Genomic DNA, 19,402 nt, shown 5'->3' on the forward strand with positions numbered 1-19,402 from the left:
CCAGATGTTGCAAAACTGCAACTTCCAGCATGCCCGGACGCCAAGGGCTGTCTGGGCATGCTGGGAGTTGTAGTGTAAGGGGACCAGATGGAGCAGTCCAGATCGCTTTACGGCGGTCTGGACTGCTGCAAAAGTCCCGCGCCGCCGCCGAAGATCCACTCACCTGTCGCCGCTGCCGCCGTCTCCACCGCCGGGATCCGGGTCTTCAGGGACGAGGTAAGTACCGGGGCCGGTCCCCAGCACTCCCCCGTCCCCCGCCGCGTCCTCCGGTCTTCCTGCCGTTCTCTCCGGACTTCCAGGGGCCGGGCAGGGGGCGGGGGAAGTAACCGCCCCCCCCCCTGCGATTGGTCGGTTAACTAACCGAGGAATCGCACGGGATAGGAGGAGGTGGCAGGCTTGCCACCTCGCTCCTATACTTCGGCATGATCCTGGCTGTCTGTGACAGCCGGGATCATGCAAAATTACCGGGCGGTCGGTCCCAGAGACCCGATGAGCCCGGTATCCCTCGCGACGTTTGCCCTGGATGCCTGCCCTGGATGCCTGCTGAAGCATTTCAGCAGGCATCCGCTTCCAATCTCTGCCCGGCGCGCGGCAGGGGCCGGAAAACGCCATGACGTACTCATACGTCATGGGTCCTTAAAGCCCAGGGTGCGGAGACGTATGCATACCTCATGGGTCCTTAAGGGGTTAAAGAGGCACATAATAACAGGGAGGTAGTGTAGGACCCCCTATAGTTTACATAGCACTGTATTTATTTAGGAGGGTGTGAGAGACCCCCTATAGTGTTTATGTATATAGGTGACATTTGGTGCCATCAAAAGGAGGCAGTGAGATCCCCTATAAGTATTAAACACCCCTTCTTTGTGGCAAAATACAGCAGCTATAAAATACTGATAGCACAGAGAATCCTAAATGTGGAGGGTGTCTCATAAGGAGGTTAGTAGAATCCCCTGTGTGTATGTATACCATAATACCGCATAGTGGGCCCTGGAAAGGAGGGTGGTAGAGACCCCTATTGATACAACATAGGGCACTAATAGAAGAGATCAGCACTTCAACACCAATATTGATTACAGCTAACATCCAATAATTAACCACATAAGGATTTCTGATCATTTTAATTCACTATTTGTTTCTTTCACTATAAATATTAGTTTTTAGAGCATACCAATAAAAATTGATTTCAGTGGAGCCTTACCGATAGGGTACTATTCTCTGAGGGAGGTTATCCTTCCAAAGGGTTATTGGTAATAAATTATTGTCCTGGGATCCATACAGGATTATTTGATCCATGGGTACACCCATGACATGTATGAGAACAGATTTATTTTCTCTGAAAAAAATGGTTTCTAAAGTTCATATTGTATTATCCGAGCTTTGTGGATAACCTGTTCATTGTGTGGATGGACATGGAGTCGCCTATGCGGACCTAATTTCCTCCCTGAACTTGTCCAAAGATAAGAACATTAAGGTCACTTGAAAGATTGGTGTAAGGGAGCTCAAGTTTCTTGACGTGCTTGTGAAGTTAGAAAATGGTGCTTTAGTTAGTAGGGGTTATCGGAAATCCCTATCCAGCTTCTCTGTTGGAAAAAAACAACCTGAAATTGTCTATGCAGAGATGCTCAGATCTCCTTCTGGAAAAAAAGGAAAAATTAAATTGAAAAATGATTATAAGTCTAACAATCATTTTTCCTTTTTATTCCAATGCAGTTTAGTAGCTACTAAGTTAAAAAAAAAAAAAAAAGTCATAAGGGATAATTGGTTTCTCCTCCAAAACTACCCAGACCTTGCAGAGTATACAGGCAATAGACCACTAGTCACATTTAAAGGGGTTATCCAGGAAAAAACTTTTTTTATATATATCAACTGGCTCCAGAAAGTTAAACAGATTTGTAAATTAATAATAGAGAAAAAACACAATTAATGTATAAATGGTATTTAATGGATATTAAATAATGCGTTCCCGCAGGGCCCTACGGTGGCGCACAATTAGTTAAAAAGTAATAAATATAAAATGCAACAAGTTGTTACACTACAGAGCGAGTGTATCTATTATGGCTAACAGCCGTATAATGATACACTGGATGATGATGTGTCATACAGTGTTATTCTGATCAGAATGGTAGTAAATTCAGTGTGCACAAAAATAAAAATAAAAATAAATATAAAACGTTCCTCCTGGAAAGAAAATGGCTAGATAAAAAATAATAATAATAAAAAATGCAACAAGTCCTGTAGATGAAAAGTGACAGTCCTATAGATGATGGAATTATGGCCTGTAGGATGGGTATATGATTATAACATATGAATTGTTTGTATAGTGGGTATTGAAATTGAATCGCTGTTGCCGGTTTCTCCACTCCACAGCCAAATGGCCTGCAAATAGAAATAAAGTCACTGGCACGATTGTGCCACTCACCGCACCCCCATTAATCATTTTTCTGATATTGAGCTGAGGACTAATATTCTATTTTTATCATTTTTTTGTATCTCTCTGTGGGGGAGAGCTTTTAGTTAACCTCGCTCATTTTTATTTTTTTTTTTTTTGTGGTTGAGCTACACATATCTACATTTCCCAGATTTGTAAATTACTTCTATTAAAAAATCTTAATCCTTTCAGTACTTATGAGCTTCTGAAGTTAAGGTTGTTCTTTTCTGCCTAAGTCCTCTCTGATGACACCTCGGGAAACGCCCAGTTTAGAAGCAAATCCCCGTAGCAAACCTCTTCTAAACTGGGCGTTTCCCGAGACAGGTGTCATCAGAGAGGACTTAGACAGAAAAGAACAACCTTAACTTCAGAAGCTCATATGTACTGAAAGGATTAAGATTTTTTAATAGAAGTAATTTACAAATCTGTTTAACTTTCTGGAGCCAGTTGATCTCTGTTGGCAACCACAGGCGTCGAAACTATGGTTGATGCCCATTAGTAGTTGATGTCTAGTTAGTATCACAATAAAGGTAAAAGATTTTGTGTGTTTTTGGAAGAATTACCATATCTATGCCATCGACTGAATTTATCACAGATGTTAAATCATGTGTATTGGCTTTTCTCTGAATATTCATATCAGAGAACATACAGTATCTATTCCATTAAAACCTGGCATGGCATGTAAGACATAAGGCTCTCCTACATTAAGAGGCTAAATGGATCTTTTTAACTAATGTCCAATGGATTTTGAGATTAAATGACAGACTTGACCTGTGTTTTTTTATTCAGTTTGCACAATATAAGTAAAGAATATTCAAATTTTTTTCTTGTATTGTGTACACTTTTTTGTGAACATTTCCTCTCTTACATCACAAAGTGAGCAGTATTAACTTACCTGGGTGTGAGAGAGTAGGTGTGGTCTGACGAAGCGCCGTGCAAGGTGCAAAACAGCTGTAACCTCACCTCCTGTGTCCGTTTGGTGCCCGCACTGCTCCCTGCAGTTCTTGATGTTTTATACATAAAAAATGAAGAGATGTTGTCACATAGTTCCGGGTGAGTGCCTCCTGAATTTTCTTATACTTGGATCTTTTACTTCATACTGTGTTGCTGTCAAAAAGTATGACTTAGATGACCTGCCAGTTTATCCTAAAAATTTTATCTATTATGAAATGTTTTGACTGAGATTTATAAACCCATCAACAGTGAAATAATCTCTAAAATAGTATTTGCCACCAGTCAATAATTGTGTGTCCAAGTGTCTAAATATGATAATTTTCTTAGTCTATAAACACTTTTTCTACTTTTTTTTTACTTTTCTTTCTTTTTCTTTTCAGCTCATAGCTTCGAAATCATATTTTATCTTTTATTTCATTTAATTCTAATATGACTTTGTTAATGACTGAATATGGCATCCTACTAAGCACTGTATTGAGGTCATCTACAATATTCTAATTGTAATAAGTAATGAAATAAATCAAAGCTATCAAGATTTAACCTACTTTATTTACTGGAACATTTTTCGCCTTGGGTAATGCAGCTACTATTTTTTGGCTGAAATATAAAATTTTATAGACATTTTTTTTTTTAAATAGATGATTAAATTGTTCTTTGCCAGTGACCAGGAGGCTAAGCAAAGATTATCGTCATGCGTCAAATGAAAATACTAAGTGCAGAGACATAACTGAAGGCTCCTGTACTCCAGTAAAATATCTGTAATAGAGTTTTTTTATCTTCCCTGTGCCATTTATATCATTGGTGTTTATCTATATGGTGAAAAGCCTTTGGGCCCCCACACCAGGGCCCAGGTGCAACTGTTATCTCTACAACCCCTGCAGCTAGAGCCCTTAAAGAGTACCTGTCACCAAACTAAACTTTCAAGATGTTGCGTCTGCTGGGGAACACCCACTTTCTCCTGCCAGGAGCTCACACAATGTGAGCAGGGGGAAAGGTATGATACACAGCTTTTTAAAGCTCTGACATTTTTTTTAAAGACAGGAGTGGTGTTAGGCTAGGTTCAGACTACAGAATTTCCGACTGTCTGCCTGCAAAATTTTCCGCTACTATTTTCCGCCTCCAAAGGCGTTTTTCAGTTTCATGCGTAATTTTGTCATTTCCGCGAGTAATCCACCAATATTCCGAACGGAAATGACGCCACCAAATCTGCCTTAAATTTTCTCTTAAATTCGACGCCAAAAACAATAGGAGTGCACTGAGAGCCAAGTTCAGCCCCTTTTGGACCACCTCGGCAGGAATGATTGCAGGAGAAGTCAGATCCGACATTATATTAAATTAGTGTAGAGAAAAAGCTGAAAGGAAGCCAAACACCAAGCCACAAGAAAAAGCACAACTCCTTGACCAAAAAGGAAAATGAAGATTGCAAACTGGATAAGGGGTGTATTTAAAAGGAAGAATGTGGGCTAGTCCAAGAACCAGTGGACTGATCATATTTAAATTTCTGACTCAAATCTGTACGGATTTTTCACATGTAATCCGCTTGCAATCTGGCGACGTTCCGCATTCGAAAAAAAATCCGCCGGGAATAGAGAGTCCCATTGAAGTCAATGGGATTCTGCGGCAGAAATCCGTCTGAAGAAAGAGCACCTCCTTTCTTCATGCGGAAATTTTCTAGCGGAAATAAGGCACTCAAATTCCGAGTGAAAAAATCCGAAGTATGAACAGGTGCACGAAAATCCCATTGACTCGCATGTACTTTTTAGCAAGCGGAATTTCGAACGGACATTTAAAAACGGAATTTCTGTCGGAAATTCCATAGTCTGAACCTAGCCTTAGGAGTAGTTAGGAAATATAATCTAAGTTAGTTTAGAAAATATGGTTTGATGACAGGTACTCTTTAAAGGGGTTATCCAAACATAAGGTGATTTTAGTACGTACCTGGCAGGCAGTATTGGACATGCGTAGGAAGGATCTGTGCTTGTCTTGGGGCTAAATGGCTATGTTGAGAGATTACTATAACACTGTGGCTAGCTTTTTGTGAACTGGTATTTCCTGTTTGAGTTTTCTTCTTTTGCCTAAAAAATCCCATAATTCCATTTCCCTCCCTCCCCACACATTAGTGACCCCACCCATTGAAACATAAATGACCTGCATCCATTCAAAAGACCTGTGGTTTCAATCAGGGTGCCTGCAGCTGTCACATTAGTTGCAGATTGATCTCTCTCCCACCAAGCGATCCCTCCACCCATTGAAGCAGACAGGCTCCCTCTCATCAGCTGACTAGTGAGTCAGGTCTCTGCCGCATTGCAACCTGGGAAAAATCTGAGACAACAGTCATTTTGTATGCTGTTAAAAATAAATATTGGGGTGAAAATCACAGAAGAATTGTGAGAAAACCGTCACACACAGGTACAGACACTATATTATGAAGTACACTAACTTTAAAGCCCCTGTAGCATAGTCAAATGAAAACAATTCCTGGAATACCCCATTAAGTTATGTACCGAAAAATGTAAAACTCATGTATTTGATGTGTATGTTAATTTGTGGATATGTAGTCACTTACTTCATGTAAAAACCGTACTGTAGGTTTTAAAGAAGTTATGTGCAGAGCAGGTTTCATGACTGTTTTTTCGTTTTAAGCTTTTGGACATATGAATGAGGAGGACTGTGTATATATATACATACACCAATTGCCTACCAATTGTCATCCAACATCATAAAAAAAATAATAATCCTTGAACTAATCATGTAAAAGCAAAGATGGCACAATGGTTAACTAATGTTGTCTGCTGTTGCTGAGAGGGACCTAGTGGGTCACTGCTTTACTGATAAGATCACAGCAATGACAGTTTGGTGGTTGTGGTACTTTTACTATAGGTGCACAGAAATTGATGAAGTGGTCTTTATCATAGCAGTTGCAGGCTCTGGGAATAAGCCCAGCTTCAGGGTGTAAAATTCTCCATTCAGTCGCTTTACCAGCACTACTCACATGGATGTCTCTGATGTTACTGATGTTATGGGTGGTATTGATGATACTGATGGTTCACTACTGCACCAGGAGTCTTTGGGCCTAGCTGTCTATCCTGCTGCACTCCCCAGCAGTCTTCATTGCTGCTCCTTTGCTGTTACTATTAGGAATTGCATGGTGCACTCTATCTTCACAGCCCAGGTATGAATCTCATAGTTCTGGCTCCTCTACGGCCACAGCGCTCTTTCAGTCTCTGTTGGTACAACCCCATTTTTGGTTGTAAGTAGCAAACACCATTGTATCAGGGGTATTCCAGGCAAAACCTTATATATATATATATATATATATATATATATCAACTGGCTCCGGAAAGTTAAACAGATTTGTAAATTACTTCCATTAAAAAATCTTAATCCTTCCAATAGTTATTAGCTTCTGAAGTTTTCTGTCTAACTGCTCAATGATGATGTCACGTCCCGGGAGCTGTGCATGATGGGAGAATATCCCCATGGGAACTGCACAGCACACCTGAGGTGGTGGTCATGGGGAACTCTGTGAAAGATTTCAAAAGGGGTCTGGATGCATTTTTGGAGAGTGAAAACATTACAGGTTATGGATTTTAGATCTATAGGGACAGAACGTTGATCCAGGGATCTATTCTGATGCCATATTGGAGTCGGGAAGGAATTTTTACCTCTAGTATGAGGGTTTTTTGCCTTCCTCTGGATCAACTCAGTAGGGTCTCATTAGGGATATAGGTTGAACTTGATGGACTTTGGTCTTTTTTTCAACCTTATGAACTATGTTACATGAGTGATTTGGGAATTGGATACATTTATTCAAAATTTATATATCTGATCCCTGCAACTTAGTATAAAAACCCCAGCATCCTGAATAACAAATGGTATTACTTTATCACTAAACAACTTACTGCTATTGCCTAACTTCATGGAATAGGCATCTAAAGGGCAGTGCAATGAATTGAGAGCATTTGTGTGTATTTATTTGGCTCAGTTGGTGGCAAAGTTTCAGTTAATGAGCTGCTAAGTTATTGCTCCGGAGCAGCTTCCCTTTAGACACATGCCATGATTAAAAGTTCAATTATATGGCATACCACCGGCAACATCAATGTAGGCAATTATTTTTATAGTGCGGTAATGTCAGAAGTATTGTATATACAGTGTATTTTAATGACGAATACAAATTAACAAGGACAAGATAATTCATTCCATTATGCAGGGTATTTCTAGTGCTAAATTGCACTTCAAATTATGAAAATGCTTAGACTCAAATAATACTACTGTATAAAAGTCAGATTCATCTGCAAAAAATGTAACTATACTTTTTACAGACACACCTCTTGTTTCTATTATAAAAACACCTATAAAGTAAAGGATTCCAATAATCAAATAATATCAGTGGATACATGGCATTTAGGAACAGGTTACTTTGTTTACTTTTCTTTCTGTATATTATCGTGTATCCAGTAGTTCTTCATGTCACAAGACTTCATATGCTCTGTTATGGCATGTGGGAAAAAGCTGTTTATGCAGATTAGGGGCCTTATACAAATATGGGGGCAATGTGATGGGCCTAATACAATATAGGGATGGTATAGGGGAGAGGCCTATTACTATATGGGGGTAGTATTGGGGAACTAATAGAATATGGGACAGTATGGATGCGCTACTATTATATGGGAGCACTGTTGGGGCCTGCTTCTATATGGGGGCAGTATAGAGGTCTACTACTATATGAGGCTACAGAGGTGGCCTGAATGTTACATAAGTGCATAAAGGAGTCCATGGTCCAGAATTTCACCCTGGAGCCCATGGGACTCTAGTTATGCCCCTGCACTTATCTATAATGATTTACAATAAAACTGAGTTAAAAGCATGCAGCGACTGCTTGCTGCATGCCTCCATTGTATAGCTCGTGTGCACAGTCCCTGCCTAAGTGACGTCTGCTTTAAGGTGCATGTGTGTGTGTGGGAGGGAGGGGGTTGTGGCTACCAAATATTAGATGTGTCATGGAACAAAATAAGATTAATGCTTATGAAGAAATATAAAATCTCATCCCTTCCCCAATATCGCGCCACACCCCTACCCCTTAATTCCCTGGTTGAACTTGATGGACATATGTCTTTTTTCGACCGTACTAACTATGTAACTATGTAACTATGGTTGTCGAATACTTTAGGTATGCCCCTCTTCCTTAGTACAATTCATTCTTACTATAGCTGGTCCCAATATCGCACGCTACATTTGGTTAGGAGAACAAGCTCATCCTGCTCACCAAAGTCAACAGGATAACCAATGTTTCAGCAATATCAGCCCATAAGCAGACTGACAAGACTTAGTGCAGGATATTGCTCTGTCTATTCTTAATCACAGCAGAACCACTGATCCTACCAGATTTTACAAAATGAACAATAGAAAAGAGAGCTGCTCTAAAAACCCTCTATTAGACCAACCAACACATCTCCTCCAGATAGCATCTTTTATGGCTTAAATGTTCACATAGGGGGATATTTATCAAAACCTGTGCAAAGAAAAGTTGCCCAGTTGCCCATAGCAACCAATCAGATCGCTTCTTTAACCCCTTAATGATGCAGGACGTATATTTACGTCCTGCACCGGCTCCCGCGATATGAAGCGGGATCGCGCCGCGATCCCGCATCATATCGCGTGTGTCCCGGCGCTAATCAACGGCCGGGACCCGCGGCTAATACCACACATCGCCGATCGCGGCGATGTGCGGTATTAACCCTTTAGAAGCGGCGGTCAAAGCTGGCCGCCGCTTCTAAAGTGAAACTGAAAGTATCCCGGCTGCTCAGTCGGGCTGTTCGGGACCGCCGCGGTGAAATCGCGGCGTCCCGAACAGCTGATCGGACACTGGGAGGGCTCTTACCTGCCTCCTCGGTGTCCGATCGACGAATGACTGCTCCGTGCCTGAGATCCAGGCAGGAGCAGTCAAGCGCCGATAATGCTGATCACAGGCGTGTTAATACACGCCTGTGATCAGGATAAGAGATCAGTGTGTGCAGTGTTATAGGTCCCTATGGGACCTATAACACTGCAAAAAAAAAGTAAAAAAAAAGTGTTAATAAAGGTCATTTAACCCCTTCCCTAATAAAAGTTTGAATCACCCCCCTTTTCCCAGAAAAAAAATAAAACAGTGTAAAAAAAAACAAAAATAAACATATGTGGTATCGCCGCGTGCGTAAATGTCCTAACTATGAAAATATATCATTAATTAAGCCGTACGGTCAATGGCGTACGCGCAAAAAAATTCCAAAGTCCAAAAAAGCGTATTTTGGTAACTTTTTATAACATTAAAAAATGAATAAAAAGTGATCAAAAAGTCAGATCAAAACAAAAATCATACCAATAAAAACTTCAGATCACGGCGCAAAAAATGAGTCCTCATAACGCCGACGTACGTGGAAAAATAAAAAAGTTATAGGGGTCAGAAGATGACATTTTTAAACGTATAAATTTTCCTGCATGTAGTTATGATTTTTTCCAGAAGTGCGACAAAATCAAACCTATATAAGTAGGTTATCATTTTAACCGTATGGACCTACAGAATAATGATAAGGTGTAATTTTTACCGAAATATGCACTGCGTAGAAACGGAAGCCCCCAAAAGTTACAAAATGGTGTTTTTTTTTTCGATTTTGTCGCACAATGATTTTTTTTTCCGTTTCGCTGTGAATTTTTGGGTAAAATGACTAATGTCACTGCAAAGTAGAATTGGCGACGCAAAAAATAAGCCATAATATGGATTTTTAGGTGGAAAATTGAAAGGGTTATGATTTTTAAAAGGTAAGGAGGAAAAAACGAAAGTGCAAAAACGGAAAAACCCTGAGTCCTTAAGGGGTTAATTTTCCACAGGCCCTTTAAAAAATGAAAGAAGAGATCTGATTGGTTGCTGTGGGCAACTGGGCAACATTTACTCTGCACAGGTTTTGATAAATCTCCCCCATAGAGATGGGCTTAAATCTTCATCTGACCTACTCCAATTTCTTTTAGACTTAAAATACTTACACATCGAACTCCCTGTCTGGTGTGCTCTTTTGGATTTCATCTTGGGTGATGCCCAGTCCCCACAGGCCAAATTTTCCTGGTTATCCTATTACTCCAGAGCTCTAATGTCTTGCATGTTTATAATGTGATGCTTAAGACTTCTGCTTCCGCTCTTTTTTCTGGACGACATCTACTCTGTCAGATGGTCCAGTCAGATGGTCTCCCCTCATGTCTCTAAACCTCTCATCATCAGACCTCCCCCTCTATGGTTTGACTTTCTTACTTAGGCTTACTCATATTAACCCAAATAGAATGTTTACCTTAATCTTCATATCTCCTTCTAACTGGCCTTTTAATAAGATTCTTCTTTACTTGATGATACTAATGGATGAAATGTTTTCTCCTGATAACTTCATATATGCAACATTTACTAAATATTAATACTGATAATGAAAAGTGCAAATCATACTGACTGTGAAATGATAACTATTGTTCTTTGGTACAGTATACTCCTTATTTCTTCTGGACCTTGTTACTACTTTTAGTGTACCTTTGTTAAAGAGAGGCATGAACCGAACCGGCTGCTACCTGCAGGAATAGAAGTGAAATATTCGGTATGCGTATAAAATAGCTACTTTTAGTGTCCCTACCCCCTCATGATTTGCCAGGTTACTGTCTTATTGCTTTTGCTGTTTTGCTATACTGACTGTTTGTGTCCTTGTCTCTGTTGGTGTCCTGACCATTTCCTTTTTAATTCTCTAATTAAAAGAGTATTAAACACAAAGCAAGTAATCTTTTGCTTTGGAAAAGTGTTACACAGGGTTCAATAAATTTAGGACCTTTCAGTAATCCTATTAACTGCGTGGGCACCATTTAGGTAAACATTTCACCACATTTTTAATGCGTTCAGACACTTTTTTGCCCCATGTGCTAAGGGAAGATGTGGCTGCGCTAGCAAAAGTGAGAGTGGCAACAATTTGCAAAAGGGTCGTGGCTTAAATGCATAAAAAAAACGTTACTTTTTGGTGCACATTTTGCCTTAAAACTAGTCCACTTTTTGGCGTATATTTTTACCTTAAAACTAGGTGCTCTAATACATAGTGCAAACTAAGATCTGACAGTCTAAATATGTGGCAAATTTTCAAATACTGTTACAAATCTGTTGTAGCAAAAAACTAGACAGTTTTTGAGTCAAATCAAGAAGTGGACCTATGAGGAAGGAAAAATATAAGTCCTTTCTATTTGCCATTCCTTTTGAATAACCTTTGGCTTACACTGTCAATGAACTAGACAGTTTTTGAAGATCTCCCCATGTACCAAATTTACTCTGCATTACATACACCCTTTTTTAGCAACTTTTATTTTTGAAAACTTTCTAAGTTAATGTGAATGTACAGTAACCATGAGTTTATGCCATGAAGAAGTGTCTAACATGCCTAGAAAAGTTCATCAACCTAAACTTGTCAGGTGCACAACTTCAGCAATTTTGTGCAATTTCAATCATTTTTTTGTCATTTTTTTTAATGGATGCATTTTGTAAAATATATGTACTTTTTAGGTAAGAAATGAAGAAAGCCGCACTCACCCTTCAGTTTATGTTCATATGTGAAAGGATCTTTTATTTCATGTCAAATCCACGGGAAAAAGGCAGAATATGGATGTGGCCAGAGGCTGAATCCGCGACATTTCCCCCGGATGTTCTCTCACTAGCTGAACCTTGTTGGTTCACCTGGGATCAGCTTGAGAAAGCAAATTCATGTGAAACGTCACTTATTCAGCCTCTGGACACATCCATATTCTGCCTTTTTCCCATGGATTTAACATGAAATAAAAGATCCTTTCACATATGAACATAAACTGAAGAGTGAGTGCGGCTTTCTTCATTTCTTACCTACTGTATAACGATATAAGCTTACTGCACTTAACTAATTTTAGACTTTTTCTTTCTTCCTCTTAGTCTGGTGCAAATGTTGTCTTGCAAGATGTGAATGGCAATATTCCTCTAGACTATGCTAGTGAAGGAACAGAATCCAACTCAATTCTTTTAACTTATTTAGAAGAAAATGGTAAGAATAAAAAATGTGCTAATAAGGAACCAACCTTCTTTTTTGTTATATTCTTTCCTTTTCTTTTGTCCCTGTCTTTTTGCCCTTCCTTTGTTGCATTTTCTATATATTCTAGCTGGGATACATAAACCACTGTATCATTTGCCTCAGTTTATTTCTAAGCCTAGTAATTCCAAGTAATTCTAGGAAAATAACTGTTTATCTGTAAAGCTGAGAGGTAATTAATCATTGTTCATTAATGGCTTCATTATAATAGAAATGTGAGCGTATTACTCCTTGCCGAGCCGCGTGCAGTTTAATGCCTATTATATGCATACATGCACAGTGGCCTTTAAGGTAATGATTATAGCGCGGTAATGAAATGGCGGAATATCTCATTAAATGGTCATGATCACACTAACTGGTTATGCAGTGGTGGCTTAAGCTCTACATTTATTATGATACATTGCTTCTTATTATAGTAAATATAACACATTTACTTACTAGGCAAACACTACCGTAATAACATTTTATTATACAATCTTTATTGTGTATTTACATGTTATCTTATTATCTATTTATCTTTGCAGTATTATTTAGTATTACGTGCTGCATTTCTATGAAATGGTTAAAGGACACAGTGTCAAAAACCCATTTATATTCTAAAACAATCTGTGGCTGCATTCCTTGGAGCACTGTTAGAGGCCATTTTACAGATATTCCTGATTCTCCACAGTTTACACGCTCACAATCCTAAACCATGACTGCTCAAGCAGTCAAGGTCCTAGAGCCGGCAGAAAATGCCTCGAAAGAACAGAAGCAATTCATCAAATCTGACAGTAGCTTGAAGGCCTTTGTATATTCCAGACAACATGGAGATGAATTAGAGATGAAAATTACAAATTTCACTGTAAAAATCTGAAAAAATTACTAGATGGATCTTATTTATTCTGGGGCCAGTATATATTCTGTGCCAGAGTTTAGGTTTTACATGGGATACTTAAAGGAGTACTCCGGTGGAAAACATTATTTTTTTTAATCAACTGGTGGCAGAAAGGTAAACAAATTTGTAAATTACTTCTATTTAAAAATCTTAATCCTTCCAGTACTTATCAGCTGCTGTATGCTCCACAGGAAGTTCTTTTCTTTTTGAATTTTTTTTCTGTCTGAACACAGTGCTCTCTGCTGACACCTCTGTCCATGTCCGGAACTGTCCAGAGCAGGATAGGTTTGCTATGGGGATTTGTTCCTTCTCTGGACAGTTCCTAACATGGACAGAGATGTCAGCAGAGAGCACTGTGGTCAGACAGAAAATAACTATACAACGTGCTGTGGAGCATACAGCAGCTGATAAGTACAGGTAGGATTAACATTTTTAAAGAGAAGTAATTTACACATCTGATTAACTTTCTGGTGACCAGTTCATAAAAAAAAGTTTTCCACCGGAGTACCTCTTTAAGCAAGTTCTAAATATTTGGTTGGGCCTTCAGTAAGTTAGAAATAATACTTTTCACTGGCCTGTTCTTTACAATCTCATGGTAAGTGCTCAATACTTTTTATGCTACCTGTATCAATTTTTATAACAAAGGAAGAAAAACTGTGTGCTCCATTGTTCAAGAGATACCTATAGGACATGACTTGGGACTTCCCCATCTATGGCGTTGATAAGGTGGTGTTTTATAGAATTTAACCATTGCAAACGGACCAGAGACAGTAGGAGTACTAAAAAACCGTGTGTCCTCGATAGTTGATACTTTTTAATCATACCACTTTCATGGCCTTATAAATCTGGCCACTAGGGGTCTCCCTTTTGGTCTAAACTGCATTCTGTCTTCTCAAAAACACAGACTTTGGTCTCCTGCTGGACTGGTAGGAGACCAAACTCAGGAAGTGCAGTCTGGCCATAGGCAGTGAATAGCACTTGATCTCTGCCTGTGTATGAAACAGTGAGTGCTATTCACTGCCTATGGCCTGACCACACTTCCTGAGTTTGGTCTCCTGGCAGTCCAGCAGGAGACCAAAGTCTGTGTTTTTGAGCAGACAGAATGCAGTCTGGACCAGAAGGGAGACTCATAATGGCCAGATTTATAAGGCCATGAAAGTGACATCATTTTTTTTTTTTTTTTACAGATAGTAAATTACAAATCGTATTTATGTTACCTGCTGTATCATATGCAAAAAAATAATTTTAATGACAGTGCCCATTTAGGCAGAACACTTGTGCATTTTAAAAAGATCATAAAGTCTAATAGGTGAAAGGACAAATACAGCACAGCACACACAGTACAGTGGTCCCTCAAGTTACAATATTGGTTCTGGGACGACCATTGTATGTTCAGACCAGAACTCTATGGAAACCTGGTAATTGATTCTAAAGGTACCAAAATGTCATCCAAAAATAGGAAAAAGTGAGAATTAACCCCTTAAGGACGCAGCCCTTTTTTGCAATTCTGACCACCGTCGCTTTACGAATTAATAACTCGAAAACGCTTTTACCGAATATTCTGATTCTGAGATTGTTTTTTCGTGACATATTCTACTTTATTTTGGTGGTAAATTTTCGGCGTTACTTGCATCCTTTTTTGGTGAAAAATCCCCAAATTTTATGAAAATTTTGAAAATTTAGCATTTTTCTAAATTTGAAGCTCTCTACTTGTAGGGAAAATGGATATTACAAATAAATTTTATTTTTATTCACAAATACAATATGTCTACTTTATGTTGGCATCATAAAATGGACATATTTTTGCTTTTTGAAAAAATTAGAGGGCTTCAAAGTAGAGCAGCAATTTTCAAAAATGTCATGAAAATTGCAAAATCTGAAGGGACAGATGTTACAGAACTACAACTCCCAGCATGCCTGGGCAGTCTAGGCATGCTGAGAGTTGTAGTTTGGCAACATCTTGAGGGCTACCATTTTGGCACCACTGTAACAGTGGTCACCAAACTGTGACCCTCCAGGTGTTGCAAAACTACAACTCCCAGCATGCCCCCCCCCCCCACCATTGTTTCCCTACCTATGCCTGTCTCCAGCGACGATCAGGGGTCCCCAGGCATCTTCTCCTCCAGGTACCGGCCTCCATCTTCTCCCCACATTCCCCACGACATCCAGGAGTGGGCAGAACGGGAGGCTGCCATGGCAACCCACTGTCCTCCGCTGCCATTGGTCAGATCAGTTCTGACCAATGGCAGGGGATAGGAGGAGATCGCAGCACTGCGACCTCGCTCCTAGCCCTCAGGATGATCGGGGCTGTCACTGACAGCTTCGATCATCCCTATTTTCCGGGTGATCGGGTGACCAGAGATCCGATCAGCCCAGAATAGCAGAAAATCGCATGTCTGAATTGACATGCGATTTTCTGCAATCGCCGACATGGGGGGGTCTCAGGACCCCCCTGGGTGATGTGCCGGGATGCTTACTGAATGATTTCAGCAGGCATCCCAGTCCGGTCCCCAACCAGCTAGCGGCGGGGACCGGAATTCCCACGGGCGTATGCATACGCCCCACATCCTTAAGGACTCCTTAAGAGGTTAAAGACAAAAAAGTAGATAACTAATATAGATAAAGCAATTCCTTACATATAAAAGTAGGAAATATCTGCCGGGAGCTGTAAATCACTGTCTATGTCAGTGTTTCCCAAGCAGGGAGCATCCAGCTGTTGCCAAACTACAACTCCCAGCATGACCGGACAGCCAAAGGCTGTCCGGGCATGCTGGGAGTTGTAGTTTTGCAACAGCTGGGGGGCACCATGCTTGGGAAACACTGGTCTATGTAGAGGACAGGAGCTTCTTCGGGGTCCTGTACAGTACACACAATGTCCTAAAAAAGTAATGGAGTCGCCCTCACCTGGTGTCCAAAGGAGCATGTAACCTTGGTACAGGTAAAGTGTACAGAACATGTAATACCTCCCTGTACTGTGGGGGACATAAGACATCAGTCAGTGCATGCACTTCAGTAATACAGGGGTTTTACCAGTGAATGCCCATTCTGATTGGTTGGTTCTTCCAGCCATTGACACGTTTCACAGATCTGGACTGTCTGTAGTATTGTATGTTGAGTCTGGTTTCAACTTACGATGGTCCAGAAAAGATCATTGTATGTTTAAACTATTGTATGTTGAGGCCATTGTAAGTTGAGGGGTCACTGTATAAATGTTGTTCTTTACATTCTCCTTGCCTTTGAAAGTCATCAGTTTTTGTTTCCCTGTGTAGGTGTTGACCTAACCTCCCTGCAACAGATAAGGACTCAGAGAGCAACATTGATGTTATCTGATGTGAAGCAGCTGCTAGCGGCCGGCGGAAGTGTTAATGAGAAAAATGATGATGGGGTTACACTTGTGAGTATTTCTATAAGTAACTGGTATAAATGAAGATTTATTCTGAAGCCTAATAGTCATCAAATGGATTCTCAAAGAATCTGCAATATATTATATAGCAAATGCATGAAAAAACTCCGCTCCTACACATCATTTCACTGTAAAGTTATCACCAAAAAAGGATTGACCTGTGTGATTTAAAGGGGTACTCCGGTGCTAAGACATCTTATTCCCTATCCCTATTCGCTGCTGGAGACCCCCGTGATCTTCCACGCCGCACACCATTAGAATCAACCCCCGGAGCGTGCTCGCTCCGGGTCTGATTACTGGCGATCACGGGGACAGAGCATAGTGACGTCACAGCTTCTCCCCCGTGTGACGTCCCGCTCCGTCCCCTCAATGCAAGCCTATGGAGGGGGCATGACAGCTGTCACGCCCCCTCCATAGGCTTGCATTGAGGGGGGCAGAGCGTGACGTCACATAGGGGCGGAGCCGTGACGGCACGCCCCCTCCATAGGCTTGCATTGAGGTGGTGGAGTGTGACGTCACACAGGGGCGGAGCCGTGGCGTCATGCTCCCTCCATAGGCTTGCATTAAGGGTGCGGAGCGTGACGTCACACGGGGACGGAGCTGTGACATCACTATGCTCCGTCCCCATGATCGCCAGTAATCAGACCCAGAGCGAACACGCTCCGAGGACTGATTCTAACAGGGTGCGGCATGGAAAATCAAGGGGGTCCCCAGCGGTGGGACCCCCGCAATCAGGCATCTTATCCCCTATCCTTTGGATAGGGGATAAGAGGTCTTAGCGCCGGAGTACCCCTTTAACCACGTTGTGAGGTAAGAAGTATTATTTTCTATTCTACGTGCAGATATGTTTCTACCTACATAGTCACTTTTCAGTGGAGATCCAGGAACAGCTGTTATTGGTATTTTAACTAAGTACCATGTGGAGGATAAGCATCTGTTCTTTCTATGCAAACAGACTGTGGAGGAAATAAAGGAATCTTCTATTTATAATGTGTGAGGACGGCATTCCTGTCACATTTGCTGTCTGCTACAATCCCACCTTTAACTTGCTCGTGATCTTACTCAATTCTGCATTCTTTTTACTTCTTGTGTTTTTCTTATATTGTCATAATATACTGTATGATACAGATGTGCAGTGTAGAGATATCAATTCTAAATTATATGTATATTTATTTTAGTTCAAAGGGTAATATAATCAAAATGTATCACATGAATAAAATACATAGATCTATGGTTGGTATGAACCCTTGAAAAATAGTCATGGTTCTGGCATCTTACATACTTACAGCTGTTCCTGGACAACTTTAACAGAATATTTTCCACCAAGCGTGCCTTAGGTTCTGTGAATTCCATAGCTGCTTCCTCCGCCAGGCCAGCATTCAGAAAGTCAACCTAGGCATTTCTAAACAGCAGAATGCGCACCCTCACTTGCTGTATAGTGAGACTGTGCGATGTTTATGAGGGATAAGAATGCCGAGCTGCAATGTATGAGAAATGTCCTGTTTTGGGGTTTTTTAAGTTTATTTTTAATTTATGGTGAATTTCTAATAGCTACAGCATCTTTTTTTCCTACAGCTTCACATTGCCTCAGCCTGTGGCTTTAAGGAAGTGACTCGACAGTTACTAGACCACAATGCGGACCCAGATGCTACAGATAACCTGTACTGGACTCCACTTCATTTAGCGGCAAAATATGGACAGGTAATATGACAATAATGCATGAATGGAATACAGTAATACATTTATATAATAAATTCTATGTTTAGCATTTATGTGCTTTGTATAGTAACTATACAGAATAAAACTAAATATGAAACTATGTACACCTAAGGGCCCAACGGTATAACTTTAAATGTCATTTAAATGTCCTCTATATAGTATATTTAATGCATTAAAGGCAATCTGTCATGTCTATATCATGAGCTAAAATGTCACGGAGGCGGTGTCATGCTGCAGCATACGCGCCTCCTTCTTTCCTCACCTCTTCCTGCTTGGCTTCCATTACTGAGCTCTCTACAACAATTGTTCAGGGTATGATGGAGTGGGGGAGGAAGGAGGCATGTATGCTGCAGCTCAGCAACACCTTTGTGACATGATATAGATTACTTAAACCTTCTCCTCCATCCAGATTTCATATCAGTACAGACTATGTTGTTGGCACTGTGTATATAATTAACATTTTTCTTTGTTACTTAAGAGCTTTAACGTGTACCAGTCACAAGATAGAAAAAAAATATGTTCCAGACTTACTCTTTAACTGGTGCTTATACTTACTTAAATCCTGGGTTTAATCCTCTATATGACTCCTAATCCCCTTTCTTATGTTGCTCACAGTGCATGCAGTTCACAAAGGAGGAGGTTACATTCCCTTATTGTCCTTACATTACTTTTCAGAGCTGACAACTGGCTGCTCTGTGCACTGAGGCTCTGTGAAAGACCTCCAGCTCACACAGCAGGCTGATTGACAACCCAGAAGCCTGCATAGAGCCCTGGTTGTCCTGCCTACACTTCTTGTATTTTGTCTTGGCATAGAAATACACAGGCAATAGCTTCAGGGACAAGATAGTGTTCTGGACAGTGGAGGGACCCCTAGTAGTAGGAAGAATGAAGCATTTTTTCACCCCAAAATA

General features: G+C 40.5%; 1 protein-coding gene across 8 annotated transcripts in view; it reads left to right on the top strand.

The window, feature by feature from the left end:
* MYO16 (myosin XVI) overlaps positions 1–19,402 on the top strand; it is a 483,589-nt gene that overhangs the window by 187,616 nt on the left and 276,571 nt on the right. For 7 of the 8 annotated variants that reach the window (XM_056555738.1, XM_056555737.1, XM_056555733.1 and 4 more), the window contains exons 5-7: positions 12,339–12,447; positions 16,639–16,763; positions 18,348–18,473. In XM_056555738.1, the coding sequence (XP_056411713.1) occupies positions 12,339–12,447; positions 16,639–16,763; positions 18,348–18,473 (360 nt within the window). Of the gene's footprint in view, positions 1–10,906; positions 10,996–12,338; positions 12,448–16,638; positions 16,764–18,347; positions 18,474–19,402 lie in introns of those variants that run through there. The other variant, XM_056555739.1, reaches the window with a different exon arrangement.

Source organism: Hyla sarda, chromosome 2 (assembly GCF_029499605.1).
Source record: "Hyla sarda isolate aHylSar1 chromosome 2, aHylSar1.hap1, whole genome shotgun sequence".
NCBI lineage: Eukaryota > Metazoa > Chordata > Amphibia > Anura > Hylidae > Hyla > Hyla sarda.